General features: G+C 29.1%; 1 protein-coding gene across 3 annotated transcripts in view; it reads left to right on the forward strand.

Moving 5' to 3' along the window:
• Window positions 1-12,365, forward strand: part of LOC108685990 (proton-coupled amino acid transporter 1-like) — a 15,736-nt gene extending 3,371 nt beyond the window's left edge. Inside the window, exons 1-11 of one of the 3 annotated variants that reach the window (XM_018191013.1) lie at window positions 3,347-3,580; window positions 5,036-5,124; window positions 7,116-7,235; window positions 8,409-8,559; window positions 8,724-8,851; window positions 9,266-9,350; window positions 9,599-9,871; window positions 10,255-10,433; window positions 10,542-10,574; window positions 10,802-10,974; window positions 11,259-12,365. In XM_018191013.1, coding sequence (XP_018046502.1) covers window positions 3,569-3,580; window positions 5,036-5,124; window positions 7,116-7,235; window positions 8,409-8,559; window positions 8,724-8,851; window positions 9,266-9,350; window positions 9,599-9,871; window positions 10,255-10,433; window positions 10,542-10,574; window positions 10,802-10,974; window positions 11,259-11,500 — 1,485 coding nt within the window. In that variant the 5' untranslated portion in view covers window positions 3,347-3,568 and the 3' untranslated portion in view covers window positions 11,501-12,365. Of the gene's footprint in view, window positions 1-3,346; window positions 3,581-5,035; window positions 5,125-7,115; window positions 7,236-8,408; window positions 8,560-8,723; window positions 8,852-9,265; window positions 9,351-9,598; window positions 9,872-10,254; window positions 10,434-10,541; window positions 10,575-10,801; window positions 10,975-11,258 lie in introns of those variants that run through there. The other 2 variants (XM_018191014.1, XM_018191015.1) reach the window with 2 other exon arrangements.
• The last annotated feature ends 162 nt before the right edge of the window (window positions 12,366-12,527 follow it).

Consider the following 12,527-nt stretch of genomic DNA (forward strand, 5'->3'; position numbering starts at 1 on the left):
GAAATATTAGATATTAAAACTGAAGTGAATACCTATCGTTCCATATTTGAGACATATGTATTTATAAAGATAACTAAGTCTTCAGAGCAAAAATCACCAAAATCTGTAATACAGTTATTGTTATTATCTGTAAGACCCATTCACTTTTTTGATTGAACGGCACTAATTAATTTTAAGGAATCGAAGCGACATAACTGATATCAAAAAGAATGAATACTAAGTTTGTTTTAATAACATAATAATTTAAATTTGCAGATGTAACATAAAGAATATAATTGAATGAGTCTAATAGACCGTCAGCTCTGGAGGATTAAAGATAATTACTTCCTGTAAGCTTCTCTTCTTAAGTCATCTCTATTCTTCTAAGTTATCGGGGGCACTTCAATTTAATTTTAGAAATGTTTATCTTCCGAAAATTGTTTCATTCTTATAGATTCTCCGAAAGACCGACGCATCAGTTCCTCGCGCAATGTATTTATCATCATATCAGTCATGCTAAATAATAATCTAATCACACTTGACAGTTTAAACAGATCGCATCTTAATCGCGACTCAAATGTCATAATCATAATTTATATAGTGACATCTAATAAAATCTTGCAATCGCCGATATCATTAGGAAGGTCAAAATCAAACTATGAGCTTTTTTTCAAAAATTTATTTCAAAGATAGGATTTATTGTATTTCGATGCAATCGGGGCTCGTGTTTGATAAAAGATGCAGATGATTAAGAACCAAAAGAGCGCTGATGAACGCTTCTATTTCGGTAATATCGTCGCTGGCAGCGGTAACGTTGCCAAAAAATGAATTTGCATCGATCAGAGATCAAGCTGTAGTTTCCTCGAGTGAAACTCGTGAGACAGTGCTTTAGGTCGACCAAACTTCAATGGTTGCTCGTGCCATATATCATGAGATTGCAAACATGATCGTGATTGATCCATCTACGATTGACGTGAATCTAATAATAGCGCGGGTGATTCCGAATGTAATTAATTCTCGTCATGTGGATTATGAAATATAAAAATATTTGATTAATATTCTCACAAACACTATTCCACTTCTCTCCGATTGAAACCTTTAAAAAAACCTTTTGATAAATTACGATAGCACTTATGGTGATTACATTAAGTTGACTAACTGGATAAGTATGTTGTTAGTATTTGCCATACGGTCGTGTAATTAGCTTACAATGAAAAAGTAGAATACAAATTTTCGACGAATGACATATCATCTCCTTTCATTCCTGTATCATTATAGATAATAAAGACGTGTTTGTATCACTGATTTAATATTATCGTATTCGTTTTTTTATCACACAACACATCTCTGAATAAAATATATTTATCTAATTTACTTAACATGTACCTTCATACAACTGATTTAAATTTTAATTGATTATTTGAATATTTGTGAAAATCTCCAATTGAACTTATCTAATCAAATTTTAATTAAAAAGATTTGGAGAAGTCATAACGTGAGCTTATCTCAACGTATAATTAACTCTTTTTCTGCAATTATATTTTTACTTCCTCCATCGGCAATCTAGATCTTTTTCGTCCAACTCATTTTTTTACTGTTTTAAAGATATTTTTTTTAAATATGGAAAAATTCCAGTAACTTTCCAACATCTCTATTACATTATCAAATAAATATAAGAGGAGGACCGCCTCCCTTCTTTATTTCGAAGACATTTGAAAATGAAATTTCGCTCGTGCTAAAAAAGATCCAAATTGTAGACGGAGATCGTGTTTAAGTTTTCTCAATGTTTATTATAAAAGTTATTATAAATTTTAATCTTTAAAGAAATAGATGAGATAAAAATTCTATTTTCGTAGTTACAGTTTTTTAATATGTATATATAGAATAAAATTTACATTATTTATATTTTTATGAGCTACGGAAAAATAAAAATAATGACTTTTAAGATTTTTACACTATTTTCTACAATATTTTTTTTAGAACAGGTTTTTAAGATAATTATGCTGTGACTACTTATTTACTTAATGTGAGTACAATTTTGCTCAATACACTTGCGTTTATTTTCATATAAGTGCTTAATCAAAGTGTTAGAAAAGCGACATACAAAATAACAAATCAAATTAACAGTGATCTAATAACTAATTAATTAACTAAAATAAGATTTTTATTGCTAATAACTAACTCAAGTATGTAATATATCTATGAGATTAAACGGATTATTATCTTTCAGAGATATCATATTGCCCTTGCTTCTAAATTGTAAAGTTCATTTGTCTATGTGCTGTAATCGTTCAGTGATAAATTACATATCATTTCAATAAATCATGTATTTATTACAAATGTGCGAAATACAGTATCAATGATTCAATACAGTACATTATATTTTGTGGGAAAATACAAAATAAAAAAATGTGATATGTAAATAGAGATATGTATTTATCTTACGCATACATGCATAAATTAAATGTAAATAAATAAAACAATAGGAATAATACAAAGATTCAACTTTGTACACGCGATCCTATCTTATATCTTTGCTATGTTCAAATCAAATATATGTAGCGTAAATTCGAGTCTGCATTAACTTAATTGTCTTTTATTTACACTTCCCTGGAATTTGAATTTCTTTCTGACTATAATATTTTATATCTTTAAATTTGGAAACAATGAAAAATATCATTTAGCGTAATTATTTGCCGAAAATCTATGCAAGTATGTATAAGCAAACATCTATCATAGTTCTGTGCGAGACATTTGGATTAAAGATCATGATTCGTAATCTATTAGTATAACACATTACATTTAAAAGGTATTATCTAATACAGACAATAATACATCTCCTCCTATGTTTAATTCGTATATTTTACTCACGTTTAATTCATACATTTTTACTCAAACATTTTACAGATTAACTACGTTTATATTCCATTATAACTAATGCAAGTTTCTATGTAAATTAATTTTAATCTCGGTTCATCTTACTCTTCTTTTTCTAACATTTAGAAAATGTTGAAGAGATAGTTAGATATTTTAAGCAGATAAAATTTTTTAATGATGCCTAGATATTTTAATGCACAGATAATTATGGTAATCGTTGTTTTCCACTGTTTCCAAGCTTAGAGATACGGAATATTATCAGAAATGGGCACAAATGTTTTTTTCTGAGCTTCTATACAAGCTGCAAAAAGTATTGGCGATGTTTACATTTCTCTGCATGCGTTTATCTATTTTTGGCGTTATCTATTCTTCTACATTGGCATATTGTCGATGTCATGCGCGAAGCTACGTAAAATAATCACATAATTACGTTGTAATTATCTATTGTTTGTCTACATTATCATTGACTGTGTGTATTTTTGCAAAGTTACAGTTTTAGATTATTATGCACATAAAGATATATCGTGCATCGGCTAAGCTATCGTCTTACACTAGCAACACGCTGTAAATATCTCGTGTTGTTCCACTTGCGCCGGGTGACAATTCGGCGCTTCCACGTGACGTTGGATTTACTACACGTTAGATTTACTACATTAAGTATATAATAGCTTCTCGGGTTGTAACCTGAAGGATATCTCGATTAAGATCGTTTATGTTATTAAAGGTAAGTGGCACAGGAAATGATTATGGGCACGTTTTACATGATAATTAGTATATAAGGTCACCCCTTTTTATTTCGTCTGAAGAAATGCCACTTGATAATGATTACTATATTATACTTTTTACGTTACAAAGTTCTCTTCGTTAAAGACGCGCCATCCGTTCTTCGCATTTACTACGTAACAAAACCTAGATATCATTGATAAATCTTTTATCTTTCTCAGAAATTCTATTTTTAAATTCCATTATATCTACCAGATAAAGTGGAAAATTTGTAGAACACCCAATTTGTAGATCAATGATTCATTACAAACAACAATGAACTTGATAAATAGATTAAAAATAACATATCATCGATCATTGTTATAATTTCATACTCAATTCAATGTAATTATTACATACACGTATATTACATATTATATTACATTTATAATGTTGAATGTGAAATATTGATGTTATATTACTTTTTTGATGTTTATTGGAAGATGTATATTTATTTAATCTCGTTAGAGACAAAACAACAGAAGAATTTATTACAAATTTATTATAAGACTAAATTGTTTGTTCTTAGCCATGTATGTAATTTACGAGCAAAAGTTGTGATTAAAGAGCGTACCGATTCCTTTATTAAGCGATTAAGTGAAGAAAAAAGTTAAAGATTCTTATTGTTTAAAAAAGTTAACGACTGTAACGATTTATATAACATATATATGACTATTGGCAAACTAGACTTATCACTTTCTCACACATGTTCGCAAATGAGCGTTTTCCCTCTTTTTCTTTTTTCTCAATCTTTCAACATTGTATTGATCTCTGACGTAATATTAAATGCTGTGCACGCTATACGGATTAATTAAAAAGCCAATCAATATATGAAGTCGTATAAGGCGCGTTCAATTGAACAATATGTTGTTAATAACGGAATAATACTGAAGAAATCACCTTTGATCTATTTCCATTTGTCGCAGTCAAGTTTTCAGTGAGACAACAAACAATACACAGCAAAAGGATGCAACTCGAGTAAAAATACATACTCGAGCCAACACTTGATGCCGATGACAGTTTAAATATTTGACGCTTGATTAATCGTATATACGCGTTTCATTCACCATGTTGTCGTAATATGTCTAGACAGTTGAACAAAGGACTTTTGACGTATTTCTGACGTATTTGTTTGACGAAAAGCGCGAGTTCATAATTTCGAACTTGCAAATAGAGTCGCGCGCAAGAATAGATCGAGATGTTGCTATATGTATACATATATTTTAATGTTTCTTTAGATATACATTATTCTTATGTATAAACATTTAATGTATGTATAATATATTATATATTATATATTATACAAAATAATATGCACATAACAGAATGTTATACATACATTATACTATATATTATATGTTTTTTGAACACATTCGAAAATATGTTTTCATGTTTTATACTACTAATTATCTTACAGATGGAAATGAACAACAGTCCGATTTCCGTGATCTCGTCGAAGAAGAATTCTGTTCACGGCGATGAAACAACTTTTAAGCAGCCACTCGGGTAAGTTTATCTTAAACAACATAAATCGAGAGTGTAGAAACTTTATTAAGAGAGTTTTTCTCTCTCTCTCTCTCTCTCTCTCTCTCTATCTATCTCTCTCTCTCTCTCTCTCTTTCTTTTTTCTGTCTCTTTATTCTTCTACTACTAATATATAATTAATATTGTATTTCAAACTTAATATTCCAATAGTAGTCATTTAATCATAAGTTTACTCTACTGATGTTTATACATTAATGAACTTCGTTCAAGGAAAAGCGTTTGTTATCTAATAATCGAAAAGTTTGTTATATGACTATTGACTGATTATTATAAGCAATATATATGCTGTGACAAGCAATAATCATATAAACCGCTGTGACGGATAGCAATAAAAGATTAGTACAATCGCAAATGTGTGACACTGTAGCTAATTCTGATTATACGTGCCACATGAGGAATGTGATTTAATTACTTCATTCGATCTAACTTAATCACTTGCTGAGTTGCATAATTACAGGGACAGTCTTTAAACGATATTATGATGATTTGATGTTACGCAACTTGTGATAAGCGGATTAAAAAATTTTGTTTTTATGATATATTGAATCTGGATAATTAATTGTTATTAGTATCTCTTGTGCTATCATGATTATTCTCTTGTCTAATTTGTTTTTTATAAATATTTGTATGCTTACTAATAGCGATAAAAAATATCATAATAATTTATAACAATGAAATAAGATATATTGAAATAAGAACAATACGGAAACAATTAATAAACGTCGAGACAAACCTCTGCCTTAAATTTATAGACATGCTATTTCAGATATCAAATCGTGCCAAGAATGTCGTATTGTTCCATTGGCACGATCATATCTATTGAATTCGTTAAGAAAATATTTTTCAACTATATATTTTTTTGTCTATGTCACTCTCAAGTCATTAACGTTAGTTATGAACATTTAATTGCGCTTAAAAATTACAGTACATTCATCACACATATCCGGTAATTAATATCATTGTCTGAGGAAAATCCTGAAATATCAAGGTTATGGATATACACATCCAGAGAGCACAAAGTCGTCTAAAAAATGACTAAAAGATAACTAAATTGTTGTAAATATCTTTTATGGTAAAAAAAGATAGTCTACGAAAAGATGATAAGACTAAAAGACGATAGATGTCGCACTGCTAGTCATCTTATAATCTTATTCATATGATAACTAAAGGATTTCTAAAGGATTTCTTTGAATATCTTTTGGTCGTCTTTAAGATAGTATTTAGTTTTTATATTTTGGCACATATAACATTTAATAACATCGAATTCTTAAATTAATTTTTACACAAAGCGAAATGAAATTGCATGACTAATAATATATACATCCCATTTCAATTTTGTAATGTTTGTCGGTGGGCAAAAGCTATTATCTTAGGATATCCTCTTTGGAGACTCAATTATAAAAAATAATTTATTAGTGTTTATTAGAACACGAATAAAATCTCATAATACTGCATCTTTTATTCTATCCTGTATGGTTTTCAAACATGAGAAATTTTTTAATATTATCTTTTTAGCAATACGAAAAGATATCTTTTAGTCAACTTTCTGCTTTACGAAAATGACAATTAAAAGATGACGAAAAGATGTCTTTTTTAAATTGTCTTTTTGATGAAACTAAAAGATGTCTTATTATATAAACATCTTTTTGTTTTGCTGAAAAGACAATCTAAAAAAACGATATCTTTTCGTCACCTTTAGACATCTTTTCGCTTTATCGGAAAGATAACTTTAAAAACATCTTTTTTTCGTTAGCTTTTAGTAGCTTTTATTAGTATTTTGTGCTGTCTGCGATAGCGACAATTAATATAATTGCAACTAGTTCCTTCATCTTTACAGTTAAATAGAATTTTTTTAGAACTTAAAAATAGATCTGTCACTCGTGATGTTTAACAATTTATTATATTATAACGTATATAATTTCCAATTTTTACAAATTCTTGTTTTATTACAGAAATAGTGGAACTTATGGAGCATTTCAATCGAAGGATCCCATTCTAGCGATAGAGAAGAGCAGCGATACCACAAAAAATGGAAGTAATGAGCATGGTATCTCTGTAAATCATCCCACCTCGTAAGTTTGATTCGCGTTAACAAAAGCAGAAGATCATTTAGTGTATGTCATATACGAGCGATGAAAATAATATTACATCTTAACAATAAATATATCTAGAGAATCAAACAAACATTGCAACATGATTAGATACGGCGAAAAAAATGACACATGATTGCAAAATATATGTCATGTATTTAAAAAAACGGAAGCGAGTATTTTATTATCTCGATACTCATTTACGATAGTCCGATAAAATACCTGTACTTCCGTGCGAATGGTAATTATTTTTTTCCGGGAAGAATCACGTTTGTTAGAATGTGACTTTGTTTTGACATTGACATTGATTGTTACAATTTTCTAGCATTCTCAGCTGTGCAAAATACGTTTGCAGATATATTGGTATGATCGAATTGCAAGAGAAAATTCGTCTTTTATACCTCAGGGAATTGATAGACGATGTCCAAAATAAACATTTTTGGCACAATGATACACATAAATGTGCATTAATTTATATCAATAGGATTTAGCTTGTAATTTTGTCTTATTATTATTAAGGATCACGAATTATCAAGCTTTTAGGTTCTAAAATGTGATTTTTTTTAAATTTATTGATATTTATTTGAATTATATCTAAAAATAAATTTTAATTATATTTTTAAATTATAATTTTTTTAATAAAAAATTTAAAAATTATACATACGATTTATTTCATAATTATATGTATATAATTACAGATAGCAAAGTTATTCATATTTATTAAAAATATTGATAAATCATGAGAATTAATTATTAATTAATTAATCACGAATTACAGTCGTAAAATTTTTGGAAAGTTAATTGTTTTTTAATATTTATTTTGATATTTAAACCGAAAGATAATCATATTGAAATTGATTCATATAATGAAATTGATTCATATAATTAAATATAAAAAGATGAATTTAACAAATTAAGTGAGCAAAATTGAACAAAGTTAATGACTAGACTAGACTAGCAAAATTCAAAGATTTTCGAAATTTGTGCCTTATATATTTTCTTCTTAGTATATTTTAAAATATATACTAAATATTCATATTCTTTTTGTGATGTATAGCCATAATCTTTATAACGATTGGAATTTCGCTTTCGACACATTGCATAAAGTTGAGAATAAATTAAATGCACTAACAAAGTGAAATTGGATAACTGCAGATACCTGGAAACGATGATGCATCTATTCAGAGGTAACGTCGGTTCGGGGATCTTTGCGTTGGGAGATGCTTTCAAGAACGCTGGATTGTTGTTGGCACCACCACTAACGATCTTCCTTGGTATCATTTGCGTGCATGCTCAACACATTCTCGTACGATTAATTAATATTAATTAATTATATAAGCAAAATGGGAAAATAATGATTTTATTATAGGAGAATAGTTAAATATAACAAATTAATAATATCTTTTATAAATATTTATGAGTTTATAAAGGTATATTCTTGATACTTATGATATTTAATATTTCTTACAGATTAAATGCAATAAAGAGGTGACACGTCGTGTTGGTCATGATGCTAACACAACTGGATTCGCCGGAACTGTGGAGATGTGTTTCGCTACTGGTCCCATTAGATTTCGTAAATATTCGATTTTTATGAGGTACGTGACAAAATAGCGAAGCTAAGGGATCGATTGCGTATCTTAAAACGAGATAAAAATTATAAAAATGAACAAAATTCATTAGGTACGTTGATCAATGAAATTATAAATATTTTAGTAAATTTGTTTATTTTTATAATTTTCATCTTGTTTTAAAATATACAATACTCTTAAAAAGCAAAACATAATAACAAGAAATACAAGCTCATACAAGTCATTTTTATTTCTACTTATACATACTTATACATACTTTTCAGATTTTTCATCTGGATGCTACTTGCGCCTTCTTTTCAGTTTTCTTTTTACGCACTCTTTTATATATAACATAACACACACAATTTAATTATTTTTTATAATTTTTTATTAGTCAAAAGCGCATATTGTTAATGTTGCTCTCTCGTAATTTTGTTGCAGAAAGTTGGTTAATGTATTTTTATGTGTCACGCAATTCGGATTCTGCTGCGTTTATTTCGTTTTCATTTCCACAAACATGAAACAGGTAAGGCATCTTTCATTGATTCCATCTTAATTCTTCTTAATTTTAATACTTCGTTCGCTACATGTCCGTTCTTTTCTGTCGCAAAAATATAAAATTGCCCAAGAATTGCTTACGCAGATAACATTACCTTAACTATATATATTAAATAATAATTTTTTAGGAAACCCAGAAAATTGAATTTTTAATCTAATCTTTATATTTAGCAATAAATAAATAAATATCACAGTCTGTTTTATTTTGCGTGGTAGGTACTGGACGCGCACGGAATTGAGATGGACGTTCATGAGCATATGGCTGTAGTATTGATTCCCATAATGCTTAGTACTTGGATCAGAAATCTCAAATATCTAGTACCTGTGACCTCAATAGCGAATTTCCTAATGATCGCTGGTTATATCGCCACCATATACATCATGAGCTACGATTTGCCATCCATTCACGAAAGAAGATTCGTCGCGGATTGGAACAATCTACCTCTGTTCTTCGGCACTGTGATATATTCTTTCGAGGGTATTACTTTAGTGAGTAAAATGCCTTTTGTTAATGTAGCTCACAGATATGAGTAAGAGGAAAAAATGATTTTGCTGAAATATCTTAAAATTTAGCTAAATACAGATCTAAAAATTGATATTGTTGGATCAAAATATGTAGTTATATGTACAATAGAATGTAGAAAACTCAAGTGCGATGAGCAAAATATTGCAAAAAGTTTTACATATTCTAGCAACTAATTTGAACGTGCTACGTATACAATTATTTTGATACTCTAATAAAAATTATTTTTAGAACTATGTATAGCTATACTTTTAAATATTTCAGTAAAACCGTTTTTTCCGCCAATTGTAAGAATCGGCATTGTAACATATTTTCTATGTTGATAACGTAACTTTCTATGTTCTGACAGGTACTGCCATTAATGAATGAAATGAAGAAACCTAGCAATTTTAATAAAGCATTTGGTGTTCTCAATGTCGGTATGGTGATAGTTGGCATTATGTTCGTCACAATGGGTTTCCTGTCTTATTTGAAATATGGTGATGATGTCGCCGGTTCAGTCACACTCAATCTTGCACCACAGGAAATGTAAGTAAGCTAATTATATTTCGTGTGACTATTCTTTGTGACTTATCTTGTGTCAGCTTAAGCGTTGACCGACTACATATTATAACATTTTCTTTTCTGTATTCAAAGGGTAGACGGAAAAGTCATCTACAATCAATTAAGGTTTATACCTAAACATTTGCTGTGTTCAGTGATAAATATTAGCCAAAATAGCTTCATGATTTCGCGAGAACTTAACACAAATAATGTGTGCGCTTCGTGCATGTTTTAATTATTAATCATAAAGCTTGAATCGTATTTCAGTTTTTTATTTATTAAGTAATTTTTATTTATTAAATAAGATATAACAAGTTATCTTTCCTCGATTAACAAACTGATTTTCTGTACAGTTTACCACAATGCATCAAGATTGCTATCTCTTTGAGCATATTACTTACCTACGCATTGCAATTTTATGTCCCGATTGCAATAATGTGGCCTGGCATCATTGATAGATTTGGTCCATTTAAATGGCCAGTGTTCACGGAGATTCTATTCCGTTCCTCCATGTGTTTTGTTACTTGTAAGTACAAACTAAAGTATTATATTAAACTAGATTATTTAAATCAAAAATTTATAACTTATAACATATAATACTTTTTTATCAAACTTGTCTTTCAAATTGTAATTTTATATCTTTTTTAAAAGGTATTTTAAATGTATTATAATATGAATGCACAGAACAAAAAGTTTTGACGTTTATCTGGAGTCTAAAGTTATAAATTTATTAATATTATTTGGGATGGGAATTAAATACTTTGCAGCTTGTTTATATACATTATGATCTAAAATTGATTGTTTCTCCAGTTATTTTGGCAGAAGCAATACCAAAATTGGGTCTTTTCATATCGCTGGTCGGAGCTGTTAGTAGCACCGCTCTGGCTCTCATATTTCCGCCGATGATCGAGATGATCGTCTGTTGGCATAACACCAGTTTCGGTTTCTTCACAATCACAAAGGACATGATCATAATACTAATCGGCGTGTTGGGTTTCATCACTGGAACGTACGAGAGCGTGACGTCGATCGTCAAATCGTTCAGTAATTAAATTAAATTACGCGCTTCAGACACTGTACAAATTATTCTTAATTTATCTCTCGTAAACGCGTACGCGCGCAAATTTAAATGGACCATGACATCTACGGTATTTCCGTGCGTGGATAATAAAGTTCGCGCACTCAAAATTCTGCATGCTCGTCTAGATGTCGTCTCATGCACTGACATTAGCCATTTTAACGTGATGATAATAATTTATGTGTGATATATCAATAGATAGTTAATAAGGTGTAACTAGATTGCACACCAATGATTTATTAATGAATTGTTAATAGTAATCAGGCAAACATCGCAATCTTTTGAGTTTGTCTTGTTTGACTTGTGCTTTATTTATGCGTTTAATAAATTCACATGGATTAATTTGGACTTTAATAGAAAGAATGAAAGCCATAGTGATATAAGTCAATTATGACTTTGAGAAAGAAAAGGTTTTATTAGACTTCATCTATCCATAATTAAAAATCTGTGAGAAGAATGAATCGAATGTTAATATTTTGGATTATGACTTATTTTACTTTTTCTTTCAACATATTTGTTTCAGTAGGTTAGTAAGCTTCAGTAAAAAAGTAACTTACACTATTATGGTTTTCACCCCTTCAATTCAAAATAATCCATATAGCACAGCAGGGGTATGCAACGTTTGTATAGGACATATGCATGCAAGGCAGCTAATAAAGCCAGAAATGACGAGATTCGTTGAACTATACTTGAACGTATTATAAATGAAACGAAATTGTAACTTCCTGAATGTTGACAGCGTCTTCATTAAAATTGTCTTTTTTTATTGTTCATTTTTATCAATACAGAAAACTTCGATTTCAATTTAACTTATAAAATCTTATAGCAAATTTGGTTGGACGCACTAGTACTCAGTATTTCAGTCAAAATCATTACATAAAATACCATAAAAAATGTGTTTAATATACTTACAAATATAAAATCAGATAAAATCTTCAATACACTTTATTGTATTTATTGTGTTATTTAATAAAATATGTAAATATAAAAAATATTTTATA

The sequence above is a fragment of the Atta colombica genome, unplaced genomic scaffold, assembly GCF_001594045.1.
Source record: "Atta colombica isolate Treedump-2 unplaced genomic scaffold, Acol1.0 scaffold163, whole genome shotgun sequence".
NCBI classification, from domain to species: domain Eukaryota; kingdom Metazoa; phylum Arthropoda; class Insecta; order Hymenoptera; family Formicidae; genus Atta; species Atta colombica.